The following is a 22,638-nucleotide window of genomic DNA, read 5'->3' on the forward strand; positions in this document are numbered from 1 at the left end:
TAATGGGTTATATGTCTTATTGTTAAAATATTGCCTCAAAAGGAAAACACTGAAATATGCACAAAAATGAAATGCCTGCACCTTGTAGGATCCACATTTATTCATAATATGCTTGTTTAAGGCAAAGAAAAGTCCCACCACACAACAGATGCAGTTTTGACATACAATTTATACACAGACCTTACTTTGATGTTTGCTGTCTGAAATGCTACTAGAAGACATACTACCAAGAAATTTGAAAACACGATATGAAACACAAGATTCTCCTACCAAACAGAAAAAAACAATTTGGACAAATTGGTTTTCTGTCACCTTTTCCACTGGATCACAGGCTATAAAATTAAACATGTATAAGAGAAGAAAATTTCATTTCCTCATTGAAATAGGATGCTAAGGAAATAAAATATTTAATCCTTCCTCAGAAAATGACTATCTCATTTTCCTTACTCAAAAGCATTAGGAGAAACTCAGTTCACTTCAACTACCAGAAAAAAATATCATATGCCTGGATTAGACAATGGAATATGCCTGTGAACTTATTGGCTTAAAGTATGTAAGCATTTGTGGTGTATTTTAGTAGTTGATATTAAAATAAACTAAAACTTTAGTAGTTGATATTAAAATAAAATAAAAGTAGATATAAAACAAAAGATAGACTTTATTGTTTAAAATCATAAGAAACTAAGTTTATAGAATTTTCTACAGTGAGCATCAGATTCATATTTTCAGAATTGTAAAATACATCACTAATTAAATTATAGATGAAGTTATGGAAAATAGTTTATAACAGATAATGTGTGTACAGTTGAATGCATAATCTATTTTCAAAATATCAATTAAAAATATAATTTCAAAGAAATAAGTTTTTATGAAAGTTACTCATAAAGACCAAGATTCAGTAATTTTCATATTGGCTAGGTATACACAAATCTAAAAAATTAAAAATGAAATAAGCGTTTTGTAAATGTAAATAAATCAAATGAACTAAATCTATTGTTTCTGTGTGTTTTCTTCAAAAACAACAGATGGGTGGAAAATATTTGCTATACACTTGACGTGAGTCGCATACTTGCTGATCTATAGATTAAAATTCTAAGGTAAACTATGGCTCTATTTATGACAACATGGTTGTAAAGGAAAGATATTCTATCACACTTGAGTGGTTTCTGCTGTGGGTGTCAGCAGTTCTTAGTCTTGTCTTTACCAGCATATTACATACAGATTAGTTTCAGACTGTAGGCTTTGATAAATCACACAGTCATTTTACTTAGACCTAAATAATTTGCAGTTGCAATAGTTGTCAGTAAGATACCACTCATGATCTCTCAAGCAATGTAAATCACTGGTTAAGTGCAACTGTTAGCTTCCTTCTTGTAACTCCCTTCATTTCTCTTTGGCTCAAGAAAGTAAGTTCAATGTAACAGAGAAAATGTTATAACTATAATCTGTATATCTAAATTTCCATACACTAATACTGGCATGTTCTAATTACTATATTCCTCATAGTTGATTTGAAAACACCACTAAGATTGGAAATAATTGCCTTAATATACAAAATTTATATTTTATACAAGCCACTGAAAATACTCATATGATGTTATAAGGCAAATTTGAAAATTTCCTTCCACTTTAAAATAATTCAAATCTACATCCTAATAATGTTTTTCAAACAATAAACCTGACTCATTTTAAGTATGATTGATGATTATGTGTTGATTAAAAAGATAATCTATGCTTAAAAATATTTAAGATGACTGAAGAAATCCAACACTGAAGTTTCCTCACTTATTAGTGGACCTGCTTTTATTACCATTCTGTTAGAGACCATGACTAGTAGCACACAATCTTTGGTAAAAATAAGTGAAACTTTTCATGGCTCACTAAAGAAATAAAGGCTTCTAGAAATAATTAGTGATTTATAAAAACACAAAGAGATAACAGGGTAAATTATATGATATAAAATACTTAGTTTTTCTGTGGTTACTGTTTTTTTGAAATACGCAGAATTTCCCTGAGGCATAGGTTAATATAATCATATTTCATGCTGTCACCCTTCCTTCCGGATTATATTTCCCCTTAAAAATGAATTACTAAGGGCCGGGATTTAGCTCAGTGGTTCTGGCACCTGCTGCACAAGTGCAAGGTCCCAAGTTCGATCCCTGGTACCAAAAAAAAAGAATTGCTAAAGTCTTACTTAATGACTTGTGTCTTTCTCTTTCTAAAAATACCATTTCTGAATCAACTTTTCTTAAAAATTATGTCACTCTATCATTTGCATTTCTGTAGTAGCTCCCCATTTTTCAGGATAGAAGGTCTAATTTTCATTGCTTGTTTTCTATCTTACCTGACAAGCCTTAGTAAGACATAATACTTCATAAAGAATGCTCTGCCATTTCAGGCAGGACTTTGGGTGGCTCATTTCCAGAGCCTCACCTTCCTTCCTTCAGTTCAGGAATGAGTTTGTCCTTATCATACTCATTCAATGAGTCTCCTCCATTATTTAAGGCCCTGTTTAAGTTCTCTGCTCTATTTAGTCTTTCCTGATTTCTGTATATTTTTCATCTTCCACTTGTCTGAAGTTGACTATGTCCAACTCATTCTCTACATGTCATAACAAAATGTGCATATCCTTTTATACATTTCTAAAATATGCCCACAATAGTATCAGCATCCTTCCTACTTCTTCAGTAGCTCCCAGGCCTTGTAACATTTTAAAGCATTTTAGAAGTGGTTAATAAATCCTTGACTGATTGAAGGAGCATCAATGAAAGTTACTAAGCAACCAAGGTAAGAAAGCTATTGATGAAAACTTACCTCTTGATTATCCAGGGCTTAATTATAAAGCATATTTTCAAGATAATTTTCACACTTGAATGCTTCTCTATTTTTAATTTTAAGAATACACAATAACAAGGATGTTTATAATATTAACACTTCTACTGTATTTTTACTTGGTCACAGTAATAATATGAAGTAGAAGTAATGCACTGAAATATGAAAGCATTTAGTATTATTGAGTAATTTGTTCATTTTATGACTTTCTTCATTAAGTAGCAAACACTGGCTGGGTCTACAGTAGAGACCTTGTGGATCCATTTACTAAGGTTTGTATCACTTAAAATCCTATATGTAAATTATACAGGAAAAAAGCACTTATTTACAATTAGATATTCACACCAGATGGTAGGCCTACTGTCTCTGTCCATCGTAGGAATTAGCATAAATACATAATTTATCATAATTGATAAATTTAAAAATTGCCCTTTACTTTTGTACTGGCACACACTTCTAAGTATCTCACCCATAATAAATTGTGAGATACTAGCAAAATAGGATTGACAATGTTCTACAAATCCAGAAACAGAGCAGATAAAAACCCACGTTGAAAACAAACATGAGGTTAAAATACCACAGCACTTGCATCTGGAAATTCTAAGGGGAAATGTACATTCATACACATACGTGTAGAATACTTATTTTTAAACGAGTTGGGAAATCTTACTAGAACGGTATTGTTAGTTATTTACAACATATGGGGAGAGGCAGGATCCCAGAGGTACAACTCCGAAGGTTTTGAGATTGCAGGACAGAGGGCACGCAGTGCCATTCAATTAGGAAAATAGGTTTGGCAGGCAACAGTTGTGGCTGTTCCAACTTCCCTCTCCCAGCAGGTGTTGCTATGGCACAAGAATAGTCTCTAAGGGATTTGATAGAATACAAAGTGTAAGATGAAAGAACAAAATAAGAAATCATTCCCTGCAGGGCATTTGTAGTTCCCTGCTATATAAACTCAAAGACCAGTTGTGAATAAGCACAGGTTCTATTCGTGTTGCTTTGTGGACAGATCAGTGAATGGACTTAAGTTACTTTAGGTACCATTTAGCTGAAGTACTCAAGAGTCTTGAATTGTTATCATCTTTACATGGTTTGGTTTTCTAAGTTGAACTTATAACAAAATATTTTCTAGAATCATTAAAATAAATCTCTAGTATCAAGAGAATTTTTTCTACTAACCCCTTTGGAAGAAGATATTAATACCATTTTTTTTCTTTTACTAAAAATAAACTCCTTTCCCTGATTAACACATGTGTCTCTCATGCACTAAAATATGTAACTGAATGGTGATCACACTTTAGGTATGTAAAGTCTACCGGGTGAAAAAAAAATTTATTTAAAAAACAATACAAACAAGAACAAGTTTTTCAGCTTGTTAGTGACTCAAATTATGTTAAATTTTTTTCAAACAATATAAACTAGACTAAGAATATTGGCATAAGTATAGAGTGTACAAGTGAAGTGCTTGTGTTTTTCTGTATTAAAAAGAAACTCCTGAAAGAGTTAAAACATCAAATATGGTGCAAAAATAATGATTAATCTATGAGTACATTTGATAAAGCCAATAAAGAATCTATAAACATTTCTGGGAACTAGGGATCAATTTTTCAACTTATCTCTCTTATTCAAATAAGTTTCCTTTCTTATCTGACATTTTTAATAGTGCAAAGTAAATCTGGAAAAATACACTTATTTGGGTAAAATCACCTAGTTTTAACTTTAAAAACCGAATATCATATATTCCTATATTCTACAAAATAAAGATAATGGGCTAGAAGATAGTATACCTTATTCTACAGTTAATGTAAATTTATTTTAACACACATTTTTGAGTCCCTTCTACAAGCAAATATGCTTAAGACTAGGTGCAAGAGACATAAATTAGGCCTTTCGCTATCTTCAAGAACTATATACATCATGGAAACTGATACACATGACTTCTTAGTAGCTGGTAATTCCCCACTATTATTTCTTAATTAGAGGACCCTTTTTGAATCAACATGGAGTTTTTGGAAGAACTGCAAATGTACAAGACTAGAAATTTAACCTGGACTGAGGGTAGAAGCCATGTACTAATTATGTAGTCTTGGTAAAAGGGAAATAGTAACCTGTTTCCTTATCTGCAGGTTAAGGTGATTAAGAGGGAAAAAATTGTAAGAATTTAAAGATGAAATGATTCATTGCATATTTATAAATATATTTCATTGCCATTATCAGGTATACAGAAGATACATATGCATTTTAGATAAAGGTATTATTAGAAGAAAATAACATTTTGGAAAAGACAAGGAGGGGCCTCCTTAATCTAAACAGAGACACCTTGAGAGCCATTAAAAAAAAAAAAAGGTTGCATTTGTCTGCCATTAGGCATCATTTGATTTTTATGTTTTGATATTATCATGAAATGACACATAATACAAATATCCTACCTCTCCGTTTCTCTGAGGTAATGAGGTTTGGACATCCCTCAATACATCTATTCCTCCCTTATGAGAATGACAAAATGTCAGTGCTGTCCATTTCTACAAAGGTCAGGGCATTATCATGAAAACCAGGGACTAAAAAGTAAATAGAGCTGTCTGATCGTGTTAATTATGCTACTGCTTTCCTGTAGAGGGAGGGATTCTAAATTAAAAGGAAGATAAGCTATAAATTATATATCAAATGTATCCTATGAAAGCACAGCAGAAGAAAAATGCTTTAAAGCAATGTGCAATTTATTTCCCTTTCTAGAGTAACTGTTGCTCACAGTGGTAAATTCTTCAATGCAAAATGGCTAGAAAAATCAATTTACTTCAACAATGGAAAGGCCATTTGTCTCTTTCTAGAGCCCATGTGTCATTGTTAGGCCTCTTATAAATGATCGCTATGGACAGTACCTGTGGTTTACAAATTCCCTAATTACACTACTGATTCGTACTGCTGAATACGCTTTATCCTGTGGAAACAGACACTATCACCATTTTAATAAACATTTTGACATAAAATGAAGCTGTCTCTTTCATGCTTTATGAAAAGCAAAATGAAATGACTAGTGAATAACTAGTGATGATGTTCCATCATCAGATCAGAACCACATGTTCTTTAAAAGCAAATGAGGTTTAATTAACAGATCATTAGTAGCTAACTGCTCAATGAAAAATAATAGGAGGAAGGTTTTCTTATAAGACATGGAGTACTTATTAACAAATATTCTACTGAAGCATGATTGAACTTTATGATCCATCCTTTTAGTCTGAGAAGTATAGAATGCCACAAAACATGTGGACCCAATTTGAAAACCACATAAAGGCTCACATAATGCCATTGATTAGGGTGTGCAATAATTCTGACTTAATATGTGAGTGTGAGCAGTTCAGTGAAATTTCATGAATGTGGTTTTATGTCACATTTTATTTTCAACAAGGATATTTCTGTTTAAATGTCAACAAAATATATTTTGCTTACAAGCATTATTTAGATCGACTTGGTAAACTGGACTACTTATGCTTCACTTACAGTAGACTGTAACTCATCATAAATGCATTTTAGATACAGACATTTGAACTGTTTACTTCCACTTCACATATTTAAATTATGTATATATTTCATATTGTGCATAGAATTATTTAAAAGTGTAATGACATTCCTCACATTTCACAGATTTTTCATCTAGTCATTACTACTGATAGAAGATCTACACATTTTGGGAAACTCAGACCTCTTTATCTGTCTTGTACTTAAGAGGAATCCGTAGCTCTCAGTTGTTCCCTTGCCCTGCAAATCACTGTCACGTACCCTTTAATGAAGCTTGTGGTCCTGATCCTAAACTGCTGAGTAGGCTGACTGTCACCAAATAAGAGTTGCCAGGCTCCAGTTTCTTAGCCGAAGAAATCAGAAGGCAGACACGATGTGATTTTAGGTTTCTGAGATGTATAAAAAACCTTTTTCACAGTGGATTTCTGGAGCCTGAAATCTCATCCCTTGAGTTCAGTCCATCGGAAGACTGTGTAGTGTGTGAAGAACGCAGATTCTGCAGCCAGGACTGACCTATATTCAACACCTGATGTCATTACCATGACATTGTGGGGCCTGAGAAACTGGCTTATGTTTTCTAATGCCTAAATTTCTTGTCTGTATACAAAATGAGTATAGCCACAATATTTATTTCAAAAGGAGTCTTGAGTAACTAAATAAAGTAACTAAAATAAAGTGTTTGGCCCAGCAATTAGAATATATGAAACACTTCAAACACCTAGTTTTTCTGTGAGTATATGTTTATAAATAGCTGTTCTGTGTTATAAGGTCTGTAATTCACATTGAAAAATTTCAACATATGGTAATATTTTATTTCTTAAATTAAGTTGGGTGTGGACATGTATGTTCATTAAACTTCGTGTGTATGGTTCATCTATTTTTCTATATATTAGTATGTTGCTCACATATCCTCACCTTAAACAGTTTGATCTTCATTAATGTCCTCTAAGTTTTAATAGGTATTATACATGTGCTGTTAATACTTAGATTATGCTACTTAGCTATGGTTAGGCACCAGTTTAAAGATAGAAGTCATGGGTCCACTGATTTCAGGTTGCTAGGACAAGGTAAGTATCATTACCTTAAACTGTACTTAAGGAGTTTCAATCCAGCATAATGTTGAAAATGATCTTCTTGGAATTATTATGTTCAATCTTGTATACCTTTTGATTAAAACAGGTAAGGCTTCTCCTCCTTTATTCCCATGGGCCATGAGACTGTCAAGCAGAACCTATCATCCTAACACTCTTCTCTTTGGCATTAGCATAGAGCTTGCCTAGCCTTCTATCATCAACAGAGTATACTGTTCCATTAATTCAACTATAGTGTTACCTGAGTCCCTTCAAGAATATCTTAGAACCTGACAAAATAAAACCCTGAACCACAAGGCCTTTGTCAAAGGGAGTGACTGACTGCCAGAGTTCCCTGAGATAAGAAAGGAAAACATCCATTTAATGCACAATATTAATGCATGCTACAAACTCCATTGGGTTTGGAATCTGAGATTTAAAGTTTAAGTCAGAATAGAGAGGAGGGGAGAGGCAAGGAGAGAATTGAAGAGGAGGGAAAATTATCAGTTTTAATATGGTATTTTGATATTAAGGCCATTGATCTGTACATTTTAGGGTACTGTTTTATATAGAATACTGGTAGCATTATGGGCATTTGCAAGAGATGAAAATTGTATTAATCTCTTCTCCATGAGATTTACTTCAAAGTATAAGAGGGTATATTTCAAACATTGTTAGTGGTAAATTATTTTGGGAGTTATAAGTTATATTACTATTAGTACTTATTTTTGGAGACTATAAATGCAAAGATTTCTACATTAAATTAACTTCCCATAATGCATTATTTACCCTCATTGCCTAAATTTCTTTTTTAATTAATAATTTTTGCCTTCTTTCTGACCTAATCTTTAAATTACTTACAGAATACTTCCTTACAATGCAAAGGTAGTCTCTGTTTTTGGAGGAAGAGAAGAAATATTTTCTTTGAGTGATTTTTAGGGCTCTGGAATATCTCTGATTTTTAAAAAAATTTCCATCATTCTTCCATTAATTGTTTTTTTTCCTACATTTGACAGATTCATCCAATGAATATGCCCCTAATTTATCAATCAGATCATATCACTCTACTGATAAAATTCTTTGTTTTTTGTGTGAATGTGACCTCACAAAATCAAATGTGATATATTTCCCTATAACATCTAGTGTCTCATTTTCTTTCTTTTAAATTTTGATTAATTTCTCATTTTTATTACTGCATCTTTGCAATAATGTGATTATATTCACCACAAGGAGTGACTACATGTACATAACAGATCTTTCCCATTTCCCCTTTGGAAATCCTGTTGACCACATTCAGTAAAATTATCTCATGTTTTTTGATATTACTTTGATAATGTATTGAACTAAATACTTGATTTTATCTGTTATTAAAATTATTCAAGTTTTTTTTCTTCCCCAGTAGGAGGAGTTGAACTCAGTACCTTGCACTTGTCAGGTAGGTGTGGCGCCACTGAGCTAAATCCCCAGCCCGGATCATCTATATTTTTATTTCACCCTATGACATTTTCTCAAACTTGTTTAAGAAAGTGAGGATAAGTGTGAAGATAAAATCTTTTAGGAAAGCTTGCTACTTTTACTAATTTTTATTATTTAAAATATTCTATCTGAATAAAATTGTATTATCTATTTCAACAGAAATTATAGATAAGCTCTCTTGTCATGCCAGATTTTTGCATTTATAGGTCCCCTTTGTGGAAAATCTGCATTAGACACTGACCCATGCTAGACTAATGTAAGTCAACAGGAGAAATAATTCCAATGAATATTTAGGAGTCCTTGAAAGCTTTTGAAATTTTAATAGGAAAACCTCTCAAAATTTTCATAAAAAATTGAGAAGCAAAACCAATTTTCAAATAAACAATGTTAACTACTACATATTCTTCTCAGTACTATCTTATATAACTAAATAAAAATTTTATGTAACCATGGCTATATATCATAGGGTAATATTAAAAGTGAAATAAATGTGAAATGCATAGATTTAAATATATGTGCAAGATATATCTTTGCATATGCTTAGTCTAAAATTTCCTCATACATGGTCTTTGTACATACTCAAAGAAGTGTACATTCTCAGTGTTTTCCTGGAAAATTTGCTATGTACAATAATAGCCTCATAGGGCTTTAACCCAGCATAGTAAATATATTTGTTTGTTTCCAGTCTCAGTGCTACCAGTAAAGAGGAAACTTTAAAAATTTTTAAAAGGCTAAGGAAGAACTAAAAATTTTTTAGGGGGACTTTCTCCCAACTTACACTCTATTCAAAAAACTATTCTTTTTCCTCATCCATATCAAGGAAGATGTAATGCCCTTTTCAATAGACACAAAAGTCAACTGAGAAGAAAGATTGTTCAAGAGTTTAAGTCTTGCCATTTAAGAACAAGTCTGCATGGGGCTGGGGATTTAGCTCAGTGGTTTCGCCACCTGCTGCACAAGTGCAAGGACGCGAGTTCAATCCCCGGTACCAAAAAAAAAAAAAGAAGAAGAACAAGTCTGCATGAATCCAATCTTTCTTGAGGCCAATGTGAAAAGTGGCCAATGGTCCACTTAGAAAAGAGGAAAACTGACTCCATAATCAGGAGGCTCTTAACATTCAGAGTTTACCTTATCTTTTAAAAATATTCTATCTTTTTATTATGGGTTCTTAGGCATTTAAACATTTAAAAAATATATAGAAAATGAAAAAAAAAAGGTAGAGGAGAGTTCACAGTTAGAACAGGGAAAGTAGTAGAAAAACTTGTATGTTAGGAACAAGAATTGAGTAATCACACAAATAACCTCAGGAATCCTTGCTGCGTAATTCTACAATTTGGGCCACTAGAGCAGACAATGACTGGTTAACAAGGCATTCAATAAAATACACAGGTGAATGAGGAATAAGGAAAATGGAGATTTTTGCCTCAATGTTTATAAAATGTAAGAATGTTTGTAGAGACAAATAACAGTTATATGTTGGTATAACTCAATTTTCCTGTAAGCCTGTAGAGTGCAGGCCTTTTTTTGGTTTATTTCTTAATCAGTATAGTTTCAAAATCTAGGACACTATGTCCTATGGGTAAAGTATGGCCCACAACTTGTTTTTGTAAATAAAGTTTTATTAGAAATACTGAAACCCATTCAGTTATGTCTTATCCAGCTTGCTCATTATAAGGACAGAATAGAAAAATTGTGGTAGACATAATGTGGCCTTAGAAGCTGAAAACACTTATTATCCAGGCTTCCCTTCCCAGAGTTTGCCAACCTCTGGTCTGCATCATTTATGCACAGGTCATGGATTATACTTTATAATTTGGGATTCAAAGAGGAAAATTAATTTTTCTCTGTCCAGTAACCCAGATAGTAATTATACAACTTTTCACTGCGTGGAAACATACCCTGATGAAAGAATTGTCAAAGCTTCACAGGGCAATCATCTCTTGAGGCCTCCTCACAGATAAAACAACCTATCCCTCACTATAGTTATTCTATAGAACTGCCATTTTAATCAGCCACATTTCCGGAGTTTCTCTTCCTCTTTAAATGAAAAAGGGCGAAGAAGAAAATCCAGTTAAGTGGATTGAATCACTTTTCTCTTCCTTTGCCTTCTGTTCATTAACTATTCTTATTCATGGTATATAATAGTGCCATGTTATCAAGAGCTGTATTTTCACAAATATGAGAGGTTATGCAGACATTTGTAAACTATAGTAGACCATAGTAACTAGACAAGTAGCAAGCAAAGCTAAAGTTCTGAACTCTTTTTTCCAGTTGAATTTCACTGTGCCCCTTCTTAGGCTCTTGTTAAATTACTGAGTTTTTGCTACACTTCATGTTATATAAAAAGCCTATGTACTCTCAGAAGGGAGAAATTATTCCTAAAAATTTATATTCAATCTTCTGCTATATTTCCCCACCAGACGTCTCACCATGAGAATTCCACATATAACCAGGCTCACTGCTCAGATTGTCAAGACATGGTGCACATGCTTCTGAGTTTACTATAAATTCACAAGTTCACTGAGTCATGCCAAGAAATACATGCAAGCTAGTGAGCCCCCAAGACTTTCCCAAGGAACAGTATTACAGGACGCAGAGGTGTGTTTTGCAGCAAACCCTCTGTGGATTAAAAATCAACTGTAACAATTATATTTATATAATTGACTAAGAACCTAGTGCCAGTATTTTAAAAGTTTTTTTTTAACTATTTCCAATATATAAGGCTAAAATTCACACGAGCTATTCACCAAGCTTGTGAAGGATTACAAAATTGAATTGTAACCAAGTTTTAATATATTTAATTTGTTTGAGACATTTATGATAAATATTATACTGAGTTTTCAAATTTACCCACAGTCTAACCAGATGAACTATAACTTCTTTAAGAAAAACAGCATTAAAATAAGCCAATATAATTTGTTATATTAATATTAATTATAGTAAAAATAAGAAATCACTTTAATATTCCTGAAACTTTCTTCATTCTATTTTGCCAGATGGGCCTTCTTTCTGCTGTCACTACACAATGGTGCTGCCAACGAGATTTATATCAAATGTCATCTCTCTGTGAAATTTCCCTACACCTACATTGCCAAAAGCACTCACATTATCTACAGAAGTCTGATCAACATTAAGTGCGGTATGGCTTACTGTATTGTAGGGAAAGTTGGGGGACAGTCAGGGAAAGTTAAAAATAAATAAAGCGTTAAACCCCTGCTAGAGAGAATAGCTAAGGAAAACAGAGAGACAGAGTTTCCTGGGCCTCATGGCCTGGCTCAATTCATGCTTAGGCTCCATTCCCTCCTCTGTCCACCTCCAATAAAAGGCACAAAGAGGGCCAGGGATTTAGCTCAGTGGAGCTGCAGCCTGCTCGCAAGCACGAGGTCCTGAGTTCGATCCTCGGTACCAAGAAAAAAAAAAAAGGCGCAAAGAAACAAAGTGGGGAGTCTGTATTATGAAAAAACTCATTTAGCATATAAAATAAGCATCAACATGTATATACTCTCTCTCTCACACACACACACACAAATATATAATATATATATATATGCACATACACTTTATTACTCTCTCACCATATTAATACACTAAAATGCAAGTGTATTTGTTTCTGCTAACTTGTCCTTGAATGTAGGATGGTACTGTAAATCCCACAAGATAAGCCTCTGGACAGGGACAAAAGAACAAAGGGACAGAAATACTTATCCAAGAATGTACACATAGGCCATGGAAGGGGAAATGGCCAAATCAGAAGACTTGGAGCCCAGAACAGCCAATAAAGTCATAACAACAACAAGGGGGAGGGTTTCTTTCTCGCCTTGCAATAAAAGGGGCTGAGAACAAAGAATCGCCCTTCCTGAGTTCAGACTCCAGACTCTCTAACTTACCTGGACAAGGTAAATACCTCTCTTTATATCTCCCTTTTCCAGTGAAGTGATTTCGTTCCCTATTTCTTTTACCTTTCCAGTGACTTTGTTTCTCCTTCTGAACTTATATTTTTAATTCTTTTGTTGATGTAGGTTTCTTTACAAACCCTAGATAAAAATCTACCCTCAGGAGATATAACACTATGTTGTGTCTAGTTTCTACTTCATATTTTGACAACTTAGATTGTAAGCTACCTAAGGACAAGACCTATTTTTGCTATCATTATATAATAAAAGCCTGATACTGAGAAATAACTGAATAAAGGAATTTGAAGGAAACATAAATTTAAATTGTCAAAACCATAATTGCTTATGTGAAAGACAATTTGCAATGATCAGGAAGAAATGTTTCTAATATTGAACTAATATGAAAATAAGACAATATGTGATCAAATACACTATAGCTTTTATAATTCAATCAAATGCAAAAGCAAACTCCAAAGCATATATATGCACTCTCCAAAGATTTTCTAAAATCAAATCATCACCATCTAAAACTATTAATAATGTTATAAACTAAGATTTAAGTCATCTAATATGTGACTTTAGGATTTAAAAATTATTTTCTCTATTAGGCAAAAATGCCTTCTGTTAATGCATTCTCATGTTAATATGTGTTAAATATGTCTCATAAAACAACTTAATAAGTGAGCACATTGTAAAGTTTTGTATGAAAAATAAAAGGCTAAGAAATCTTTAAAATGTTTTAAAACATCTCCCTAAAATTGCTTATATTTAACCTAAAGAAAATGCTTAATATCCAAGAAAACCACTGGCCACTTGTTCTACGTTAAATTCCCTAAAATAATGATAGAACTAGAAAAATCGAGAAGGTAACTGGCCTTCACCTGTGTACTTATTTCTTAACAGTTGCATCATTCTCTTTGATTCATTCAACCATTTTGTGAGAATTTCCTCAAGATCCTGTGACTTATAATGATAATATAGTCCAAGAGTTTCCTCCATGCTTTAGCTTAATTCTCATTGTTCAAACGCTATCCTACAACATATCTATTTTTATATTACACCTTTAAGTGAGGTCTTCTACAATATGGAGATAAAAACTCATTGTTCAAGTCAGCTGAGTCACAAAAATCTCCATACAGGAGAACTTTGTACTGCACTCGCATATCCCACTGAAGAAGAGCAAAGGGGAACATCAAGACCACTTTCAGCATGAAGGCAGTATGTGGGACTGCCTTCAGTGACTCATCCATTAGGTTGCACACTATCTTCTCCAGTCGTCTCTCAAAACGTAATTCCCCGGATGGGCCAGGCTCATAAGCCTGGGCCCCTGTGCAGCCAAATCTAATAGTGCCCAGGCTTGGCTTAATGCTGTGATGTGGTCATTGTGAATTTCTTAACAGCTTTTGAACATTGGACCCACAACTTTTTTTTCATACTGGATACCAAAAACTATAGAGCCAGGCCTGCAGTGGGAGAGGTAATACATGAAGTTATAGTACAGATTTCTCTGATAACTTTTCTTAATGTCAGTATAGAATTATACAAACAGCAAGAGGGACACTAAATGTCAGGATTAAAGAAGTAGTAGGATGAGAAATGATGACCTCAAAAGAGCTGTGTGCATAAATTAGATCCTTTCTTGTGAAACAATTATTTACTATGTACCTAGTTCATGGCATGTCCTGTTCCATGTGTTGAGATGACAATAAGAAGTATAGACAAAGTCTCAAACTTCACAGAGTTCTCACTCAAGGGAGGAACCTGGTCTGCAGTAAGGGGGGAGCTCATGGGGCAGGGTTTAGAAAAAGACTTAATATAGAAGACATATAATATATAATAAATATATAATATACATATATATAAACACACATATATGGTGCTGTTATCTTTGGCAATGAGGCAAACTGATGATAGTTAAGATAATTTAATTATTGGAACTAATCTCTTATGACTGAGCTACTTCTGAGTAAAATCTGCTCTCTGATAATCCCAGGTTTTCCTTTTGGAATTTTTGAATTTCATGATTCATTTTTGTTCCTTCTCTTTACTTTGTCATTTACAACACAGAGTTTCAAATTGGAAATATTACTATTATACTTAAAAATGGATATTAGAACTCAGCCTAGGAGTAATTTTATAATGCTCTTCTCTTTTCGCTTCTGAAATCCAGTTTTTGGTTTCAATTATAAGAAGCATGTTACCATCACATGTGTCTTTTTAGATAGAACTGATTCCTTGCATCTGGATTTTATATCCCTGGTTCTGAAGAAGAATAGGTAAACAAAACCAGACAACCAAAGACAACAAGGTGATGTTTATGATTATAACTCTGCAGCAGTGTCCCTCAGAAAATAAGAACAAATGACCCTGGATACTACTAAGTTGTTCTTATTCTTATAGGAAATATCTAAGGTAGGTGTCAAAATACTGTCATTTACCACACTGATGCAGGCAATCATTGGATATTTTTGATTGAATGAACACATAAATGAATAACTGATTGGACATATAAACTGTCATCCTCAATGAATCCATTGGGTAATACCACCAAAAATATAGAAAGATCAGTTACATTTTTTGAAAAAGTACGCTTTTTTGTAACTTGGAAAAGGACTAGTGTCCAAATACACCCACTTTTCATCACCCTTATTTCCTTTCACATTAATTATAGCAGATAAAATTGAATATCCTTTAGAAAGCAAATAGTGAAAAGTAAGCAGCACATTTTTGTCACTCTGAAGTATGAACCCATGTTCCTTAAGAAATGAAATCAATCCAGTGTGCATGGCAATTTGGAGCCACAAGAAGGCACAAAGTCACAGGTGAATAACAATGCATGAGAGTCAAATGCTTCCTAAATGGGAAAGAAAAGCCAACTGTTAAACATTCATTCAAAAAGAATATGTCTCCATAATTGCACTGTATGTTTTCAGCACATATCATTCACCTAGCACTATATAAGAATCTTCAATTAAAATTCACTCTGGTATCATACTGCAAAGCAAATACAGCTACTTCAGAATTCTCTGAAATACATAGTGATTGTACCTAATAGAATCTCAGGGCTTTAAAACATCCGAGAGTTAATATCAGTCATTCTCCCAGAGCAAAGCGCCATAATTTTTCTGATCTACACGAGCAAATTTAAGAAAGACAAAATTGATAGTATATTTTCATTTTTATTTTTTAAAAAAGGATTTTCACTCAATCCTACTTTTGTATTCAATTATTTTCATTGTGAAGATATTTCACCATGGTATTCTCTAAAAACTCCATTGTGATTACAACTTTAACACCTTTATCATTGGATTTTGATAGGAAAGGATATATTGCTTTTATATCTCTTATTTAAATTATTCTTAAATTATTTCTCAGTATTTCTTTAGAATGGAATTGTTTCTGTTTGCTCAAACTTGTTTCAATTCTTTAAGTATTTGTTGTTTATTAATATAATTTAAAACTTTACATAAAGTTTTTAGGTGATATTGTTTAATCTGAAAGCCCACAGATATATATCTGTTTCTGTCAGTGCTATTAATTTTATTTGCATAATTTCTGTAAAACCTCATATAAATTTACATAAAAATAGAAGTAACAATGCCTCGTAAGCTGATATTTATTGAGCATTCAGAATGATAGGATTTGGGTTTAGAAAATTAATAAAATAAGAATGTTCTTTGCTTGACTAAAGGCTATTTTTGCTAAATGTAAAGAAATTATTCTAAATGTGAACATCTTTTACATCATAAATATGATTCTTACCTGTGCTGCTGGAAATATTAACATCAATACTGATGTCGGAAATTCCTCCTCCCTTCAGAGAGGCTACACACGTGTATGTCCCAAAGTCCGTGAATTTTAAATCAATGATATCCAAGTTTGTTGTTCCAGGGGAAACATCGGGATCAGTCTGTGTAATAACCATTCGCTCAGAGCTTCTTAATGGACGACCATTTTTAAACCAACTGAATGTTAATTCCTCCGAAGGAACAGCTTCTACTTGGCAAGATATTTTCACCTCGCGCCCAATCTGGATGTTGTCGTCTTTGTGATAAGGGTCTGGGGTGATCCAAAATCGTCCTTTTTTTAAGGCTAAAACGTAAAAATTCCACAAGGAGTTAGTATTACTTTGAAAACTTCAGAGATTCATCCAGTTTCGGGACTCATGTCTGAATGGGCTGAAATAATGTGAAACAAAACAAAATGTGCATAAGCCTCCTTGTTATTTCTAAGTCAGGTACCTACCAATAAGCCTTACTTAGGTCAGCCAGAAGTAATTTAAAGTCCTAAACCATGTAGAGACTTTAGCCGCACTTTTTTCATAAACTGGGAAATATTTTCCAGTGATATAAAAAATAATACTTTAAGTCTATATACTGAACTGTACTTAAACACTGTCAACACTGAATTTTGAACATTTGATGGAACCTATTTATATACACTAAGTATTAAAGATAAAAGCAATAATATAGACCATTTAGCCTAATGTCTTTCCTCTGCCATTCCTTAATTATTTCACCATTTCCCAAACAACTCAAATATTGCACAAATGATATAGTTAAAAAAAATTTTTTTTTCCTAAAGGCTGTATCTACATGCTCCCCACAAGGAGTTCAATAAGAACTAATTTGCTTCACATCCGTGAGGCATTTTCAGATTTAGAAATAACCTGAACCAAGAACAAAAGTGTTTTAAGAACATGTGTTGCAAACTGCTTTTTTCCACCATGCATAGATAATGCCAGTTAAAACTGTTTGCTGGCTTGCGCCTGCAAAGGACCAATGAACCTGGCCTGCAGATGGCAGGTGGCTGGGAACACCTGCCATATTTGCATCTTTACAGCAGTGCTTTCTGGGTCTAAGGTCAGTGCTGTACTGACGACTGGGATCCCCAGTAGTGATCACCAGAAAGCTGCTGGAGAGCTACTGTCCCTAAGTGATAAAGCAACTGTAGAAGATGCCGCGAAACACACTTAGCAGAGACTAAAGCACTGGCCATTCATGTTCATCATTAAACCAACATGCATGATGATGCTGTCAGGAAGGGTGTGAATCTAGTGGACCTGCAAATACCAGTGGCCTTCTAACTGCATGCTGAATAATCTCTCCTGAATTTAACCAGTCTGCTCAGTACAGAAAGCCAAGGAAAACCATGAACTTTGGAAACATATATATTGAATGAGCTAAGATGAATACATGTTCAAATCCTAAAAAAATTTCCTCTTTACTCTCAAACATTTTCAACTGCTTTCTTATTTGTATCTCAGTGGGGAGAGGTAATAAACATTGAAAACAAGGTTTGTATCTTTCTTTTAACTTAAAACATATATGTAGATGTTCTTTTCAGGACTAGGTACTAGATTAGGTCCTGATTAGATAAAATGATCAAAATAGACATAGCCAAGGGCCTCATGTATTGCATATGTTATAGTCCAATTTATTCACCAAACACTTAGGATACTCCCATAGGGGGAAGCTACACACTACATAGTAATAAAATGGTTTTTTATGCTGGAAAAAGTCTGAATCACACACAAAAAAGAACACACAATTTTTGTTTAGAAAATGTACTAAGATTCAGTCTTCTTATAAACACCAGAAAACAAATACATCACATTTTCATACTATTATTTGTTACATTGTCCGCAATAAAACAAAGCTTCTAAATCATACTTATCCCTACATCTTTATAAGAAGTTTACTATAGAACAAAACTAAGATAAACTGTGGTATCCTAGTACCTGACGTCACTTATTTATATTTTCACAAGCACTGAAGTGTGACTTCACAATGTATCCAGAAAGGGGAACACGAAGAAAACGTCCATATTTGGCTAACATATTTGACAAAGAATACTGTGCACATATGATTCAAATGTAATTGTAGTTATATACTACATGAATTATAGAACCATGGAATACCCTTTTGTTTTCTAAATTGAGCTAAGAAAATAGTATGTTAAGAACATTTACTTTTGTTAGTACTGTACTACTTAAATAAGAGTTTCTTTTCTGAGAATGTTCCTTATCCTGAAAGAGAAATGATAAATCTAAATAGAATTTTTACACCAAAGCCATAAGTTTCAAAAAATTTTAATTTCTACATACTAATTTATGAATAATTTAATGTTATTAATATGATGGTACATATTGGGATATTTAGCATAATTTTCATTATAATGTTGTATACCCATAACCAAAACTTTATGTGATTAATACTTACTCCACAGTTATTGTTTTGTAGTTCTGTGCTTTCCACTCCTGCTATTAAAGTGATATTGGCATTGAAAAAATTGCAAACTCATTAGTCAAGTTAGATTTAAACTGCTAAACAATTTAAAAACTACTGATTAAAAACAAAGTGAAATCAACATCCACTGTATGTGCTATGGACTCTCATGAAAAGTAACTTGCAAATCCCAAAGTAAAAAAATTAAAGATTATAAACCTATAATCAAGATTAAATATGACAGTTACTTACAGTATTTGATAAAAAGCAATATAACCGAATGTGTTGAAGAATGAACTAAAAATGATTTTATTGCAAAAAAAATTGTTGATTTTGGTATCAAAAAATTCTATGATTTGATTTCTCCTACACCAATCATGCTGGTTTTCTCAATGGCATGATTCTAAAGAGAAAAAGAGAGCTCCTTCAGTTTGTTAATTGGACTGGAGTTATGAAGCATCAGTACAAATATATTGGATTATTTGACCGCAGAGCTATTTCTCCATGTCTGTTTATGTTGTCCGTGAAACAAAATAATTATGTGTTCTGAACAGAAATGTTCCAAAGAAAATAATAGTGTGTATGTGGTTTTCTCACTTCAACTGCTCATAAAGTTAAAACAACTCTGTAAATTAGGCATGAGTACATGAAAATTTATAACCTAATTCTAGTTTTTCCTTTTTATGTGGTCCAAACTGGGCAATCTAATCTTTATAGGTCAAATTTGTCATTTATAAAAATATGAGGTAATCATATTAGGCTCCCTCAGAGACCCATTGTGAGAAATAGTTTATTAACAATTGTGTTTGAGGTCTCAAAATGTAGTGTTTAATATAGTTAATCAGTTTGGAAGTAGGTTCCTTCATTTATATTAAACACTCTTTTTCAGTGAACAATTTATAGTAGTTCATGCAATGTTAATTTAAAGTTATTTCCTGCTACCAGTTAAGATTTCAAACTCAAAATCAATCTGTGATTAGAACTGTAGTATATCAGGGGTCCAATAGACTTAAAGAGACTCTATAGAATTGAAGACATTTTTTATAAAAAGAAAAGAGAAATCCCTTTCCCCAAATGCAATTGCTTAGCCGGAATACTGAAAATCCCCTAACATCAGCTTGGGAGAACATTAGATTTGGCTTAATGTATCATAAATTGTGATGGATGAACCTCAAAAGCTACTGTTCAGTCTGGCAATGCAGGTAAAAGATTGGCATGGAGCTAAGCCTCTGTCAGTTTGGAGACGATCAGTTTGGAGACACTGCAACACAACCATAGTCTCCCTTTTCTAATATTGTGAAAATGGAATACAGACTGGGGCACATACATTTTGACAGGTTACTTGTGAGAACATTCTAAATCTGCTTACAGAAGTCCCTCTACTCTGAAATATACAAAGATGCTCGTGAATGAAATGAAACTCGTGTGTAAAGTAGAGGTTACTCACTGCAAACTTATGCATAGAGTTTGCTGCTGACATTTCCTTGGAGAACAAAAGTGGATTTGTGCCTGTGAATGCTGACTGTTCTATGCAGACTTCCATGATTTAAAATTAGATGGCTCCTTACGCCTAGACTTGAAAGAGGCAGTTTAAACTTGGAGAAGTCTAGGTCTGTAACTTCCATTGGGGGAAGAGTGAGCTTGTATCTTGTCTGAAGCTGTAGAGTTTGAATTATAAAATACATTTCATTTGTAAAATGCACAATAAAGTATACAACACATATAGTTCAAAAATAAAATTTTTAGATAGAACAAAAAAAGTGACAATGGTGTTTTCCACTTTAATGAGAAAGTATCTCTTCGGAAGTAAGAAATACCTTCTGCCAAGTTTTGGACTTCTGCTAAAAATCTGTTTCAGAAGAATGATGAGACACAGAGTAACTCACTGATTACTATTCCAAGGTGATAAATAAATGAAAAGACTCCCCAAATGTAGCACATCTTATAATCAATAGAGTTCTGGAAATGAAAACCTTAGAAATTATTGCTGAGACAAATAGGTCTAGAAATCATTAATAATGTAATCAGATAAATTAAAAAATGATGTTCTATTCATTTACCTTCTGCTAAATGAATAAAAATATTTATATGGGAAAGGAAGTACTTTCCAGTCCCACCAGATGCCTAGTGAATAAGCAGCTAGAAATAGACTACATCAGGAAAGCAACTTGAAAGGTAGTACATGATTCTACATATAATCTGCCCAAATATAATTAAGTACCTATCACCTTAAAGGTGCTGTGAACAGCTTGAGGGGAACAACCTATTCCACTGTCCCCAAATCCCAAACATGTTCTCATGTTATGATTTGGACTCAATAATTTTCATTAAATTTAATTCACATGCACATTTGGGAGGTTTAAGTTTGCAAATGTCAGTTGTTTCCATTCAGTCTGATATCTTTATGCTATCTTTGAGTTTGTTTTATAATCCAGAGTTCCAACACACATTGAGGGAAATGGGACAGAAAAACAACAGATTTGAAATCCTCTGGGATTCAGGGTATTGGATACAAAATGAAACTCGGTGAACAAATGGTATTGATACAGGAATACATGTGAGGAAGAGGACTTTGTACAGAATGGAGGAGATCACATTTTAACACATCGGAAACTATGTGTCGCATATGTGTCAGGGAGATCAGCTACCAAACATCCTGTTGTGTAAAGGAGACTGGATTTCGGCCAAAGTGCTTCCTCACTTGCTTCAGAGCTCAGCTGATCATTTCTGACAAAACTCAGAAGAAGAAAGAAAAATGACATCTAAACACTCATACATTATCTAAAATACATTTCTCAAAATTTGCTTTAAAAAAGGTTAGTAAGGGTTATATTAAAACAAAGTAGCACAAATGAAGTTTGAGGGTTGATAACATTAGTAAATTTTGCTTTTGTGCAGAATTTTCAAACACTGAACATGCTGACATTGTACTACCACACTCCTAGAGGTGGCGTTGTATTGACCAAAGAATCCTTTATTTGTGGACCATGCCTTAGATCTAGTATCCCAGAGAGTAAAGTTTGGAAATCAGTGACTTAAGGGAATCTTTCAACTAAGGAGAATCATTGAAAAGAATTGAAAATTACATTCCATTTTTGATGTTTTAGGCATTTCCAGTACAAACATCACAAAATCTTCCACAACATATAACTCTCCCATACAAATAGAATTATGATTAGAAGGTCAAGGTGCAGGGGAAAGATCTTGATTTTTTTAAAAGATGTATCTAAGGGAAAACTGAAGTTATAAAACATACAGTATTTCAGAACTATCTAATAGATCATCTGCCCTATTGGACTGATCTATCTAATAGATCATCTGCTCTTTCCTTCTCAACATACAAGCAAAAATATTTTTTACTTTAAAAAAGTTAATTTATCAATTTATTCTCATCTTGGTAATGAACATTTTGAAATATGCAATAGTATTAAGAAGAAATGAAATGTACTAGCTTCTATACTGTTCAAGCATTGATATAAACAAATGAAACTCTATCTCAATTTCTTCAAGAGTTAATAATCTAAGTGGAACCTTGGCTCATGAATTTAATTCTTTCCATGATTCTGGTCACAAACTGAATTGGACAAGAATCAAATCAAATTCAATGGTTAGGTTCAATGT

At 33.2% G+C, this 22,638-nt stretch overlaps 1 protein-coding gene across 2 annotated transcripts in view; it reads right to left on the reverse strand.

Annotated features, from left to right (window-relative positions):
* Mdga2 (MAM domain containing glycosylphosphatidylinositol anchor 2) overlaps positions 1 to 22,638 on the reverse strand; it is an 801,066-nt gene that overhangs the window by 190,059 nt on the left and 588,369 nt on the right. For both annotated transcript variants that reach the window (XM_004835599.4, XM_087207963.1), the window contains one exon: positions 16,553 to 16,882. In XM_004835599.4, coding sequence (XP_004835656.1) covers positions 16,553 to 16,882 — 330 coding nt within the window. The remainder of the gene's footprint in view (positions 1 to 16,552; positions 16,883 to 22,638) is intronic.

This window comes from Heterocephalus glaber, unplaced genomic scaffold, assembly GCF_053883595.1.
Source record: "Heterocephalus glaber isolate CG9 unplaced genomic scaffold, H.glaber_assembly_v1.0 deba00000901, whole genome shotgun sequence".
In the NCBI taxonomy this organism is placed as follows: domain Eukaryota; kingdom Metazoa; phylum Chordata; class Mammalia; order Rodentia; family Bathyergidae; genus Heterocephalus; species Heterocephalus glaber.